The sequence below is a fragment of the Apteryx rowi genome, unplaced genomic scaffold (genome assembly GCF_003343035.1).
Source record: "Apteryx rowi isolate R43461 unplaced genomic scaffold, aptRow1 scaffold_511, whole genome shotgun sequence".
NCBI classification, from domain to species: Eukaryota; Metazoa; Chordata; class Aves; order Apterygiformes; family Apterygidae; genus Apteryx; species Apteryx rowi.
This window is the reverse complement of record NW_020450774.1, coordinates 430,697-444,964: the sequence shown is the minus strand read 5'-3', so window position 1 is coordinate 444,964 and position 14,268 is coordinate 430,697. Positions and strand designations below refer to the sequence as shown.

Genomic DNA, 14,268 nt, shown 5'->3' with positions numbered 1-14,268 from the left:
GCCCCCACGCCCGGCTCGCGGGCGATGATCCGGCGTGGGGAGGCCGCCCGCCACCGCCGCCGCGGGATGCTGCCGGAGCGGCGCGCCTGATCGCGTCCTTTGTGCGGCACTCCGGGGGGAGAAACAACCGCAGCGGCCGCCGTCGCCAGCGGGAGGAAAACAAAACCCCGGGCTGCGATCCATGCGTGCCCGTTCCCGGGGAGCGGCCGGGGCGATCGTCCGTCTCCTAAGGCGCGGCGGGGCCGTCGGGAAGCCGCGGCATCATGATGGCCAACAAACCCCGGAGCAGCGAGGCGCTGAAGGTGGTGGCCCGCTGCCGCCCCATGAGCAGGAAGGAGGAGGCGGCGGGGTACGAGAGGATCCTGGAGATGGACGTGAAGCTGGGGCAAGTGACCATCCGCAACCCCAGGGCCTCGCCGGGGGAGCTGCCCAAGACGTTCACCTTCGACGCCGTCTACGACGCCAGCTCCAAGCAGGCTGACCTCTACGACGAGACGGTCCGGCCGCTCATAGACTCGGTGCTGCAGGGGTTCAACGGGACCATCTTCGCCTACGGCCAGACGGGGACTGGCAAGACGTACACTATGCAGGGGGCCTGGGCCGAGCCGGAGAAGAGGGGCATCATTCCCATTTCCTTCGAGCACATCTTCACCCACATCTCCCGGTCGCAGAACCAGCAGTACCTTGTGAGGGCCTCGTACCTGGAGATCTACCAGGAGGAGATCAGAGACCTCCTCGCCAAGGACCAGAGCAAGAAGCTGGAGCTGAAGGAGAACCCCGAGACGGGGGTTTACATCAAGGACCTCTCCTCCTTCGTGACGAAAAACGTCAAGGAGATCGAGCATGTCATGAACCTGGGGAGCCAGACCCGCTCTGTGGGCAGCACCAACATGAACGAGTACAGCTCCCGCTCCCACGCCATCTTCCTCATCACCATCGAGTGCAGCGAGACAGGGCTGGACGGTGAGGAGCACATCCGGGTGGGCAAGCTCAACCTGGTGGACCTCGCCGGCAGCGAGCGCCAGAGCAAAATGGGCGCCCACGGAGAGCGCCCCAAGGAAGCGTCCAAGATCAACCTCTCCCTCTCCGCCCTGGGCAATGTCATCTCGGCTCTAGTGGACGGCAAAAGCACGCACATCCCCTACAGAGACTCCAAGCTGACCCGTCTGCTGCAGGACTCCCTGGGGGGCAACGCCAAGACAATCATGGTGGCCACCTTGGGCCCAGCCTCTCACAGCTACGACGAGAGCCTCTCCACCCTCAGGTTCGCCAACAGGGCCAAGAACATCAAGAACAAGCCCCGGGTGAACGAGGACCCCAAGGACACATTGCTGCGGGAGTTTCAGGAGGAGATTGTCCGGCTGAAAGCCCAGCTGGAGAAACGAGGCATGCTGGGGAAGAAGAGGAGAAGGAGCAGCCGGAGGAAGAAAGCGATGGATGGAGAAAGTGCCACGGAGAATGAAGGAGAGGATGACAACGAGGACGGCCTGGAGAAGAACATGGAGAATTACTTGAAGGAGCAGAAGGAGAGGCTGGAAGAGGAGAAAGCAGCTATTCAGGATGACCACAGCCTGGTGAGCGAGGAGAAGCAGAAGCTGCTGGAGGAGAAGGAGAAGATGATAGAGGATCTACGGAAGGAGCAGGAGGCCACGGAGCTACTGGCCACCAAGTACAAGGTAGGTGTTGCCACGCACCGGGTGCTCATGACTGATGTGGGGATGGGACCTGCGTGGCCTTCAGACCCGAGCGGGGAGCTCGAACCTGGGGGGGGGTCAAGCGGGGCGCCCGAGCGGAGCCGTGTGCCCCCGCGCAGCGGTGGGCTGGGGCTGCTCTCGGACACCGACCTGCCGGCCGGCCTCGCCCGTGGAGCTGTTGGGGTGCAGGGCGGGAAGAGCCATCGGGCGGTGGGTGAGGCCCTCACTGGCGGCATGAGTTTGGCGTGCTCAGCTCTTGCCCCCACCTCCGCACGACAAAGCCGCTTGCAAGGGGAAGGGGGGGGGGTGCTGGAATGATGCTGCAGATCGGCGGTGGCCCCGGGGACACGCGCCGGGCCGGGGCAGCGGCACCGCCGGGCCATTCCTGTGCACCCGGCGGGTCCCCGTGGAGCTGCCAGGCCTTGCCGTGGGCTCGCGTCCTGCGTGTCCCGGGCAGTGCCTGGCCCGCTGGGCTGGAGCAGGGATGGGGACGGAGGTGGTGCCGGGAGCCGGTGGCGGAGCTGGGGCAGGAACCCCGGCGTCCCGACCCCCGGCGTCACTCCAGCTCTGCCCCGTACTGCTCCGCTGGAGACCCGGCACAGTGTCCTCCGCGCGGGGTCCTGCCCGCAGCATCCGCCCCTGCCTGGGAATTCGGCCCCAAACTAGGGAATTTGGCCCCAAGCAGGGAGGCGGCTCCTGCCCCCCGGGTCGGAGCAGAGGCAGCTCTCGCCCCTTCTCCGCAGAGGGGGGGTCTCGAGGCCGGAGCCGCGTCCCCCGGGACCCCGCACAGGCAGCGGGACGAGCTGGGGGGGTTCGGGCTCAGCGGCGCCCTGGGGCAGCTTCCCGCGTCGGCTTTAATTCCTGCTTCCCTGGGATGCGTGAGACACTGGGATGCGTGAGACAGCACTCCCGGCGGACGCGGTGCCCTGGGGATCCCCGCGGCACCGGGACTGTTGCGGCAGCGCCCTGAGACGGGGACCTGCCACCGCAGCAGCCCCCGGCCGTGCCGGAGCAGCGGGGCCGGGATCCGGCCGGGATCCGGCAACGCCGGCGACGAGCCCCCGTGCACCGAAACAGGCCCTGCTTTGTGTCCTGCCCGGGTGCTGGAGCCGGGCTGCCGGCGGAGGCAGGGGGCTCGGCGCGGAGGCCGGTTCCCTGCGGGCTCGTCCCCTGCAGCGGGGCGCAGGTTGCGGCTGGCAGCCGTCCCGCGGCGTCTCCGTGCCCGGCTCGGTGCCGCGGGGCTGGCTCGGGGCCACGGCCCGGCCGGGAACTGCTGAGTAACGCGGCAGGGCCGGAGGCGATGACTCCGCATCCCCGCGCTCCCAGCGCTGCTCCCCTCTCGCCGGGCACCGCTGGCCCCGGGGCGCAGACGGAGAAGGGGCCCCGTGTCCTCCCAGGCCGCTCGCGCCTCTCGCAGCGGGATAACCGTCGCAGGCATTTCACCCCCGGCGCCGGCACAAAGGCGCCGTTGTGCCACGAGGGCACGCGTGGGCGAGCCCGGCGCACGCGCGCGGGAGCCCTCGCACGCCCGCGGTCGCACACGGCTGCGCCGGCGATCCCCTTTGTCTCACGCCCACTGTCAGACTCAGACAGATGTGCACTGTCCCGCTCGGGCAGATGTGCACGGTCCCGCTCGGGTGCGCGCTATCCCATGCGGACAGACAGACACCATAGCGCTCGGGTGGGTGTGTGCCATGCCGCTCGGAGAGGTGGGCACGGTCCCATCCAGACAGATGTGCCCCATCCCACTCAGATCTGCGAGGACCATCCCGCTAGGCCAGATGTGCATCATGGTGCTCGGACAGATGTGTCCTGTCCCACTCAGCCAGATGTGCACTGAGGGGGTCCAACAGATTTGTGCTGTCCCGCTCAGGCCACGGGGCGCCGTGGCACTTGGACAGATGTGTGCCACCCCCCCCATACAGATGTGCACCATGGTGCTCGGACAGCTGTGTGCCATCGCACCTGGGCAGACGTGCGCTTCTCCCGCGAGTGCGAAGGCCGCTGCGAGCACGAACCGAACCGCCCTGGCGCAGCCCCCCCCCCGCCGCGAGCACGGCGTCCGCTCGCCCCCTTCCCTGTCCTCCCCAGGCCACCCAGCCCCTCGGCAGCCCAGCGCCGGGTTCGGGGTGCCGGGGGTCCCGTGTCCTGCGCCGCGTCCCCAGGAGAGGACGAGGGCTGGGATTCGACACCGCTTGGCGAAGGCAGCAGCCAGGCTCCCTGCCCGCCGCGGGCAGCGAGGTCAGGGCATGAACCGCCGGCGCCGGCGAGTGTCCCTCCGCTGGGGCTGCCAGCTCGGGCGCTGCCGAGGCCGCAGGAGCCGCCGGAGCCGGCTCGGAGCCGCGCACGAGCCCCGCGGCGCGTTGCGGGGAGCCAGGGGACGGAGCCGGGCCCGGGCTCTGCTGTACTTAAGTCTGAGCAGTCACCAGATGGAGTAATTAGAGACGAAATTATTTGTGGTCGAACCGGTAATAAAGTCGAAGCGAATCCGGGCCGCGATGGGGATGCAGGAGACGGGTGGCGATTCGCAGCCCTCGCCGGGGCTTTTCGTGCTGCCCGGCCCGCGCTGCGGAGGGGCAGCGACGGGGGCGCAGGGCTGTGCGCGGGGCGGCCGCCGGCTCCGTTTGGGGGGCAAACAGGTAAAACAGGCCCGGGCGCGCGGGCGGACGGCTGGGTTTCCCCTCGTGCTCGCCTCAAAGCCCGGGGGACTTTGCTGGGGAGAAAAATAACCTTGCTGCATGCAAATGGCTGCAAATCCAACCGTGCAAAAGCGAGGGGCTGCCCGGCGCGCCGGGATCCACGCCGGCCCCGGGGCCACAGCGCCCGCCGGGTCGGTGCCTGCCGCTCGCGCCGCGCCTGGGCGATTAATTTTTAAAGCCGTGCTCGGTGGCACCCGGGCGCGGGGCTGCCTGGCTCCAGCCGTGCTCCGCGTCCCTAATTGCAGCTATTCGGCGAGCAGATCGCGACCGGCCCCGGCTCCTCCGGCTGYGCCGAACGCCCCGTTTACCCGGCACCTGGCCGTGCTGGGCCCTGCCGGGGGGGGACGGGGACGGGGCTGCCTCGCTCGGAGGCCTGGACGGGCTGCGCGAGGCGCGGAGAGGCCCAGGCTCACCGGCACGCCGCTCCCGGGTGCAGGATGCGGCTCCTTCCCACAGGATGCGATTAATCACGCTGCTTGCATTGGCGTTGGCGRGGCGAGCACGGGAGATGTTTGCAAAGGAGCTGGGCTGTGGCTGGAGGGAAGGCGAGGTGTGTGTGCGTGCGCGCGCGTGTGCCTGCATGGGTGCACACGTGTGAGTGCACAAGCGTGCGCATGCATGTGTGCACAGGAGCGCATGTGTGCACGTGTGTGTGCAAGCATGCGCACGCATGGGTGTGTGCGCATGCAAACGTGCACGCACATGTGAGCGTGTGCAAGTTTGTGCGCGCACGGGTGTGTGTGCAAACGAGTGCTTGCACGGGTGTGCACAAACGTGTCCAAGCATGCGCGAGCATGGGTGTGCGACGGTGCATGTGCACGCGTGGATGTGCGTGTGTACACTGATGTACACGTGTGCGTGCACAGCTGTGCGACACAGGAGCCCCCCCTTCGCCCAGGCAGGGGACGGGAGCCGTGGGACGCAGGGGACGGGATGCTGCGGGATGCAGCTCCGGAGGGGGGGGCCGGAAAAGTGCCTCGGGGCATCGCTGGGGCAGGAGGGCCCGCGGGGAAGCCGCTTCCTCGGCCCCGGCTGCGCTGCTGCGGCACAACGGACTCAAACCAGCGCAGGGACAGGAAGGGGACGCGGGGACGTGCCCAAACCCTGCACCCGGCACCGCGGCCCCCACGAGCGGGGCGATCACATGGGGGGATGCCTGTGCTCAGCCCCGTCCCCGCATCCCGGGACGGGATCCCCCGCGGCTCGCGGGACGGGCAGGGGACACGGCACCACGGGGAGGCTGTGCACGGCTGCTTCGGCGTCCCAGCGTCAGGCCGACGGGCAGCACGAGTGGGTGAAGAGGGAGGGTCGTTCCCTCTCTCAGGTCTCCTCGAAGACCCTGAGCTTCGGAAGACACCGTTTTTTTATTTCAGCCGTTTATTCCACGCGCGTCTTTCCTGCCCCCTGGCCCTGCACACGTCCCGGTGAGATCCCGGTTCTGCTGTATTTGCCTCCAGGTGTTTTGGCAAGGCGCAGAGGCCAAAACTGGTCTCCGGTTTCAGGCGCTCTCGGGGCATGATTTGGAGAAACTCCGAAGGCGGCAGAAGGCAAAGGGAGCTGCGGCAGTGTGGTGCACCCCGGGGTGAGGGTGCACCCCAGGGCACTAACCTTTACTTTAAATTTCAGCAGATTGCAGCAAGCTGGAGCTGGAGGTCAGTTCTGTCCCTCAGGACAGCTGTGATCCTTCCTGGCTCCCTACCGCCGTGCATGCGATCAGGGCATCTCCCGTCCCCACCGGCGGCACGTCCCCACCGCAGGCTGGGGCACCTAGCGCAGCTCGCCCCGGGCTCCCCGCCGCGGGGATGGCTCCGCCGGGGATCTGCGCAGGCGGCGAAGCGGCCGGTGCTTGGCCGCGTCAGCCCGCGCGCTGCGACGTCCCCGAGGCAGCTCCGTGCAGCGTCTGCGCCGGCTGCGCTCGCCGCAGCGGTCACAGGATCGCTGTGCTGTGGGTGGCAGCACTGGTGGACAGGTTGTAGCCCGTGCCGAGCCCTCCCCACCTCCCTGCCCGGAGCAGACCCCGTTCAGGCGAGAGACACGCTCTGACCTCCCCAACCCTCTTCCCTCCCAGGCCATGGAGAGCAAACTGCTCATCGGCGGCAGGAACATCATGGACCACACCAACGAGCAGCAGAAGATGCTGGAGCTGAAGCGGCAGGAGATAGCCGAGCAGGTAACGGCTGTGTTCGTGTGGGGCTGGCCCGGCTTCGGTCCACAAAAACAGAGGCCAGACCCGTCCTTGCCGCTTGTGGGCAGATCTCCTGCCGTGCCCGTTCCCTCTTGCACGGCACTGAGTGACTAGCGGAGTGCGCTGCTCCCGTGTGCTACTGAAGCGTCCCACCTAAAAGGTGACAAACTAACTCTTACAGATGCTACCAGGACCCAGCACACACAGATGTGTCTGTAACCGGATGGTCCTGGGGCTCTGCCCAGGCGCCAGGCGACACTACAAGCTCAGCAGCACTGAGCTTTGGCTCCTTTGGCCCACCAGAAAGGGGACACCAGCTTGAAAGCAACTGGCTTAGGCTCCAAGGCAAGGGTTTCCGAGGGGGATTTGGTTCCTTGTCCCATGCTGGGCTCTGTGCATTTTTCCCCTTGCTGCAGAAACGCCGGGAGAGGGAGATGCAGCAGGAGATGTTGCTGCGGGATGAGGAGACCATGGAGCTGAGGGAGACTTACACATCTCTGCAGCAGGAGGTGGAGATCAAAACCAAAAAGCTGAAGAAGGTGAGACCACACGGGCCTTCGCAGTGGCGGGGTGGGCTTTGTTGGGGATAACAGCCCGGGGGAATTGCCTCTTGGCCCATACTGTAAGGAATTAGACAGGGTCTGGACTGCTCCCTGTGTGCTGAGCAAAGCACCTGCCACATACGTAGTGGTTTATGTTGGCTGCTGCAAGTCCATGAAGGCACGTGGCTGGTGTAACTTCAGTGCACGCCACCGGTGACAGTACAGGCTGCTCAGGCCACCGCGACCTACTCCCAGGACCTGCTGGCCTGGACGAAGCTTTGAGCGCTACGACCGCGTCCCCCACTGAGCTGGGGATGGCCAGCCCAGTTCCACCACCTGGGCTCTGTCCCAAAGGCTCGGCTTCACGCCAGAGCTGCAGCCTTGTCCGCTCAGCCACACTGCAGCCAGGCTCCTGGCAAGCAGTTCAGGTCCATGTCTGCACAGCTAGATAACACGCAGGAGCAGGCGTAAGCTTGCAGAGCCCGGTCCCCCTCTGTTTCATCGCTGTTGGCTCCTGTAGCTTGGGGTCAAAGCACGTGTGCTGCAATCCGTCCTGGCCAGGGCACGCTTGGTCTGCAGCTCTCAGACCCCACAGGCGATAGCTAGCACCTGCGCTAAGGCACAAAATACACCGAGGATCTCCCATCCAGCGGGCCCTGGGGAGGCAGTGGTTTCTTCTAGGCTTGAGGGTTTACAGGGCAGGTGGTGGGCAGGTGGGTCTTGAGAGCAGGCTTGAACTCCTCAGCTGAGTGGGCACAGGACAGGCTGCCCGTGGCGTGTTCTTGGGCAAGCTCTGCTGGAAGCCTCTGTTGGACCCGTCCTTCAGGCCACCAGAGCGTCAGGGCTCTCGGCAGCCAGCAGGCTTGTCCCAGGCACAGGGCAAACTCGGGCAAAATCCCAGAAGCTGCTCACGGGCACCGGTGCTAACTGAAGTCCTCTTCTCTGTCCCCCAGCTGTATGCCAAGCTGCAGGCTGTGAAGGCAGAGATTCAGGATCAGCACGACGAGTACATCCGAGTTCGTCAGGACCTGGAGGAGGCGCAGAATGAGCAGACGCGGGAGCTAAAACTCAAGTAGGTGTTCCTTCTCCTTCCCGGGAATGCGTGCGCAACGGCTGCATCGCCACTCTTGGGCGCCCACGGGCAAAGGGAAGCTGGGGTCCACGGCTGGAGGGAACGATAGTCCTATCGATAGGGATAACCAGACTCTTCCTCTTCCATCAGTAAAGGCAGAAGGTGTTAAATGCATTTAAACCTGTCAAGCTAGACGACTTGTAGGCAAGAGGACTAAAATAACTGCTGGAAAAGGTTTTGAACTATTAGGGTTCATTTTTTACCAAACTTGGACTGGGAGAAAAAGCTGGTGTAGCTCATATATTTAAAAAAATCAAATCTGGCAGTGCAGCTACCTATTGACACCTTAGTCTGACCACAGTTTGTGCTAAAAACATAGAAAGCCAACACTGAGTTTCTGACAGCAAACGGAAAGGACGATGGTGCAATGAATGCACGTGAGTTATGGAAAGCTTTTGACTTAAAACTACCTTGAAAGACCATAAAAACAGAAAAGCCACTGTAAAATCAAGACGGGCTACAAACTGGTTAACTGACATTGCAATTGTAGTCGGAAATAAATATTCCCTAGCAGGGGATGGCTGGGGACCTGCTCTTGCCCAAAGCTGTCTTTATTAATGGCGTAGAAAACTTGTACAGTAAAGTCATTGTGGAGAAGAAATGCAGATGACTTGCAGTTGGCGGCGCGGTGGGGCCAGGTCAGTCAGGCTCGTTAGAAAAACCGCTCCGTGACACAGCGAAATGCAAGACTGGGCATGGAGGACGGTGGCTGGAGGGCAGCTTGGAGGGCACTGGTGGGGCACCAGTGTCGCTGGTGAGGCCGAGGGCCCCCGCAGGGACCCTGCCGCACGGGAGCTCCCAGCACAGCGGTGTCCCCCGTTAAAGCTGGGCAGCATTTTCCCATCAGAAACTTTCCACCGGGAAATGCAGATTTCATTCAACAGTAATGTTTAATGGGTTTGTTTCCATTTCAAGCAATTATTTCATTCAATATCTTGAAAAGATTAGAAAAAGTATAAATATTTTAGCCTTTTCAAGATAAAATATTTTTTACTAGGAACAAAATTTCATTTCAAATGTTGCTACATTTTCCTTTGAACATGATTAAAACTTTTAAAAAACCTGCAAACTCAAATAAGACTCAATTTGTCTAATTGAAACTATTTTCTACAGCTTCTCGATTTGCCCCCCGAAATGTGAAAAAACTCCCTTTGGGGTAAATTTTTTATTATTATGTTTTCCTTTTTTTTTTTTCTGTTCTGGTCTGGCAGCTCTGTAGCAGGCAGACGTAATGTGGCCCTTGGACGTACAAGGAGAAGAGTGAATATCACTTCTGCATTTCCCATGGGGAAGGTTTTTTGCTGGGACAGCAGAACTTGTTCCGATTTCCATCCTCCAAAGAGATTTTGAAAATGAATTAAGCCTTAAAAAAAAAAAAAAAGGGGGAAAAAGAACAATCTGGGGCTGAGAGGAAATGCTCTTACGAAGGATGACATTGCTGGCCTGGCGCAAGAGCTACGGAGTGACTCTTTGGCCTGATTTAGGCAGGTCACTGTAATTCTGACCTTACCAAATATAGTTTACATGACTCAGAGACCTGGGCGAGCAACCAAGGATTAAGGTAGCTTCGCTCTGAAGGGAGGATTGGGAGGTATTTACCAGTTGGTATCCAGAGCCGGCATGGGCAGGCTCGTGCTTTGCATGGAATTAGGCAGGGATAAGTGGATAAGCAGAGGAACTGGCTAACTTTTAAAAGCCAGCTCAACCTGCTGCTGATAGAGGCACTTGGGTGCTGGACCCGGGTGCTCTCGGGAGGGACGAGCTGCCTCCAGCCAGGTCTCCGCGCCTTCGTGTGCCCCTGCCAGCTCTGGGGGGCCGTGCTCTGCCCGCAGGAGGTTTCCCCGTGATTTAGTTCCCTCGTTTGCTTTGAGGCTGCAAAGTGCCAGGCAACGCGTGCTAAATATTGCAGTGGCCCAGGGGACTCCGTTAGGGGAATGGACTGGCCAGGAAATGCAGGGTTGTTGTCGGAAAGGAAAGCTTTTAGAGCCGCTGATGTTTCTTCCGCCCCTCTCTGAATGATAGTTTTCCTCTGCCCTTTCTCTCCCCTGTCTCGCTTGCTGCCTCTCTCGCCTTTCTGCCATTTGGGTCTGTTGCTTCACCTGTTTTCACCTGTTCCTCTCCTCCTTTCCCACCTTGCACTTGTGTTACCATCTTCTGGCTAATTCTCTATTTCCCTGCACATCTCCCTCTTCTTCTGAACATTCCTCCCCTTCCTTTCTGCTTCCTTCTTCTCCCTTTCCTTCCTATTTTCTATTATTTGTCATATTAACTCCTTCCTTTCCTGCTCTTTCCTACCCTGTTTCTGCTGCCCCTTCTCTCTCCTGACATGTTACTTGCTCAGGTACTTGATCATCGAGAATTTTATCCCACCGGAAGAGAAGAACAAAATCATGAATCGCCTGTACTTCGACTGTGAAGAGGACCAGTGGAAGTTTCAGCCGCTTGTGCCTGCTGGAGGGTATGTTTGTGGTTCGGGGAGAAAAACTCAGCTCCCAGCACTGCTCCCGGCAGCCTCCCTGCTAGCTGCTAGCCTGAGAGCTCAGGGGGAAGCTCTAGAAAACAGGCGCAAGAAGGCAGGCAGGGCCTCTGCCTGCAGTAGTGGGACATCTTAAGGAAGACCTGGGACCTGGGGATGTGGTGCTGCTGATAGGAGGGATCCAGGAAAACACCGCAGTTCTCTGCTTGCGGAAATCCACTCCGGCTTCTGCCAAGCCTTGGTCATGCGAGGAAGGCCAGGAAGGGCATTCTGAATTCAGAGAGGTGTAGACAAGCTTAGTTCTTCACTGTTTGGACAAGTTTTTAGTAGGTACTTTTATCTTCTAACAAATGTTTCTCTCTTAACGATTTATTTTTAGAAACAGCAACCAAATGAAGAAGAGGCCTACCTCTGCCGTGGGCTACAAGAGGCCCATTAGCCAATACGCCCGTGTGGCCATGGCTATGGGATCTCATCCTAGGTACCGGGTAAGTGAGAGACATTGGTGCACACCTGGGTGGCAAGAAGTCATTTGGTCATGGGAGGAGCAGGTGGATGGATGGATGGATAGATGGAATAAATAAGCTTGTGATAGTCTGAAACACTTAGATGAAACCCCCAGCTTTAGAAACCTCAACCTCATTTGGCAGGATCAATAGCTGTGCATATTGACCACTTCTTGAACTGCTGGCTCACTGACTCAGGCAGCTCTTGCAATTAGTCTGAAAGGATGGGGACATTCAGTCTTTTCTCTACTGGATGCAGTAGCATGAAAGACCTGAACAGCCCAAGTAGGCCAGGGAGTCTGGGCCCTGGTTTCGGAGCTTGCCTTGCTGCCACTGTAATCAGAAGTGTTTCCCTCTCCCTAGCATGTAGTTGAGCTTCTCTCAGCAGTGTTGATCTGCCTCAGTTGGTACAGTGTTTTGCCACACAGTGATTTCCCATGTTGGCTTTCTCTTTGCCCTGTCCTGCTGCAGGCTGAGAACATCATGTTCTTGGAGCTGGACCTCTCCCCTCCAGCCGTGTTTGAGTTTGAACGGACCAGGGACCCGGCTGAGCAGGACCCACGAGCTCTCCACCTGGAGAGGCTGATGCACCTGGACAGCATCCTGGAACGGCCAGCAGCCTCCAGGGTGAGGAAGTCCAGGTCCTGGTAAGTGCTTGCCAGAGTGGTGGAATTCACTGATGCTGTGGACCCAGTCAAGGCAATGCTGGGGGAGCACACGGGCCGGGGGCATGCAAAGAAGTCACAGCAGAGAGGAAGCTGCAAACCCAAAGATGTAGGCAGTCGTGGGCCCTGACACTGGGAATGGGACGGTGTCTCCTGCCAGCTCGCCCCTGTGTCCACCCCCCTGCCAACCATCCTCACCCCTGGGCCTTTTCAGCGCGGGGGCCACAGAGCCCGTCCACTCAGCAGCTGCGCCCTCTGCCATGCCCTCATCTCCACCGTGACCTGGGACCTGTGAGTCAGACTCTAATTAATTAGTTTCTCATCTGGCACGCTCACTGAAGTCAGGATGTCTCCCCAGAGCTGACAGATGACAGCGTTTGTGCGAGGACCGTGTTACAGGAAACCATTTCCTGTTTCTATTTTGAGGCAGACTCAGCAGTCCAAGGGGAACCTGGGCCAGATTTTTCAAATATGGGAACCTAAATGCTAAAACCTAATTTGCATTCATACATTTAAATTACTGTTCAGCAGGATCACCTATTCCCCTAGTCCTTCTTGTGCTTGAAACTAGCCTTGAACTGTTAGTGCGTAATTACATTTGAAATACAGTTAACATTACTTTTGTAATGGTTGTTAAATGAGTATTAAAAGCAGGACAGTGATATAAGAAATACAAAGGGTATTGTGCTGTCCAACGCTGGATTTCCCTTGATGCTACTTGTATAGCAAATCACTGAGAAAATGACTGAACTTTTGGCAGAAGGGGAGAATAAGAGACAGAGGAAGGGCAAGGAAAACAAGTTTTCTCTTTTTCTCATCCCCTTCTAGGTGCCAGACCCCACGGTCACTGCCATCCTCAACCACGCATGTTTCCCTCACCTCCAGTTCCCCACGCGCCTCCACGATGCCAGCTCAGGAGTGACATCCTGGACCCCTTCGTCCCCCACACCTTCACACAGCAAGGACTACGCCCCGTTGACGGCTGCCTTCCAGAGCGAGGGGCCAAGGAAGGGGCCCCAGCCGGCCACGTCCCCACCAGTCCCTGTTCGTCTTTGTCTTCAGCTACTTTGTGTGAGCGTGTGTTTGTGTGAGACACTCATAAACAGCTCCCAGGGGGATGAGAGCTGCCCCCTCCTTCCTTCTCACCCCCCCCAATACGGATCTGTCACTTTATTTATTTAATGTATTTATTTATGGAGTGGTTGATGATGCAGAGTCAGGAGGCGCATTCAGACTGCAGGACATCCAAGGCTAGCAGTGGGCACCACGCAGATGATTTCCCTGGTAGTCTCAACTCCTACCCCCTCTCTCCACGACACTGTTGAAACAACTGTGTAACACCGGAACTCGCACCAGGAACGCAGCTGGAGCGGGTGCGAGCTGCGTTTCCCTTGTGCCGCTGATGTACTGCTCACCTCCAATGCACAGTTATATTCCTCAGAGCAGATGAGAGAGAGCAAGCTCGCTCGCTCTGATGGCTTCGGCACAAGATGAGACAACTCAGAACTCTCCACGCTACCGTTTGCTTTGCTGGATCCCACCGAATTTCCCATACGGTTTATGCACCAGATCATGGCAACTTCTACAGGAATTTGGAGACTTCCTGGTTGTAGAACCTTAAGCTGGGCTTGTTAAAGACCAAGACTCTCCAAGCTGCATCAACAGTGGTGGCAGCAATGACATCTCACTGACTTCTGGGCATGACTGTCACTGTGAATGCCAGCTCAATCCACAAAGAGGGGTTGCAAATTAACAAAACAAAGTCAGTCCCAGTGCTCCTGGGACTTTCTTCATCTGTGCCACCCTCTGGAGGTGGCTGGCCCTGCCCTGTTAGGTAGTCTGACATCCAGCTTGCTTCAGTCCCTGACTAAGTGGGTGTATAACTCCTTAGAGCAAGAACAGCAGATGGAAATCTCCATCTCTTTCCACCAACCCCTCCCAAAGAAACACATAGTTTGGGAAGCAACATTATCTAACTAAATAAAACCAGAGATGATATTGTCCACCATCCTGGCCACTAAAGGCAATGAAGAAATGCAGGACAAAATGGTGATGCCAGGAGAAGTGGCTCTCCTGAGGGCTGGGTAATATTACACAGCATTCACCTGACAGTCTGGAGAACTTTTCTGGCCACTGCATGGGCTGTGGAGGGGGAGGTAATGGATATGAAATGGGTAATGGATAAGAGAGGGACGAGCAAGAGATGGGTAAGAGAGGGGGAGGCAGTAAAGAAACTGCCTGGCACAAAGCAGAGCAAATTAAAACCCATCCCAGGCAACAGCATAAATGGTTGCCAGGACATCATTCAGTGTTCTTGAGTGATTCAGCTTTCAAAAATTCAATTCATGGGAGGTGGGTCCTTGCTCAAA

The 14,268-nt window shown here is 59.2% G+C and overlaps 1 protein-coding gene across 2 annotated transcripts; it reads left to right on the top strand.

The window, feature by feature from the left end:
- The first annotated feature begins 266 nt into the window (after nt 1–266).
- KIF3C (kinesin family member 3C) lies at nt 267–12,835 on the top strand. 2 transcript variants are annotated; one of them, XM_026080214.1, is made up of 8 exons: nt 267–1,676; nt 6,462–6,563; nt 6,995–7,117; nt 8,074–8,192; nt 10,594–10,710; nt 11,114–11,216; nt 11,706–11,881; nt 12,728–12,835. In XM_026080214.1, exons 1-8 carry the CDS (start codon nt 267–269, stop codon nt 12,819–12,821), a joined length of 2,244 nt encoding a protein of 747 aa, XP_025935999.1. In that variant the 3' UTR covers nt 12,822–12,835. The 2 variants fall into 2 exon arrangements, with proteins under 2 accessions (XP_025935999.1, XP_025935998.1); XM_026080213.1 differs by having other exon boundaries at nt 11,108–11,216.
- Nucleotides 12,836–14,268: the final 1,433 nt, after the last annotated feature.

Bases quoted from the DNA above. Each gene is read 5' to 3' on its own strand.
- KIF3C (XM_026080213.1), top strand. From the start codon at position 267: ATGGCCAACAAACCCCGGAGCAGCGAGGCGCTGAAGGTGGTGGCCCGC. The intron at 8,193-10,593 runs GTAGGTGTTCCT...TTACTTGCTCAG, and splicing joins ACGCGGGAGCTAAAACTCAA to GTACTTGATCATCGAGAATT. The intron at 10,711-11,107 runs GTATGTTTGTGG...ATTTATTTTTAG, and splicing joins CCGCTTGTGCCTGCTGGAGG to AAACAGCAACCAAATGAAGA.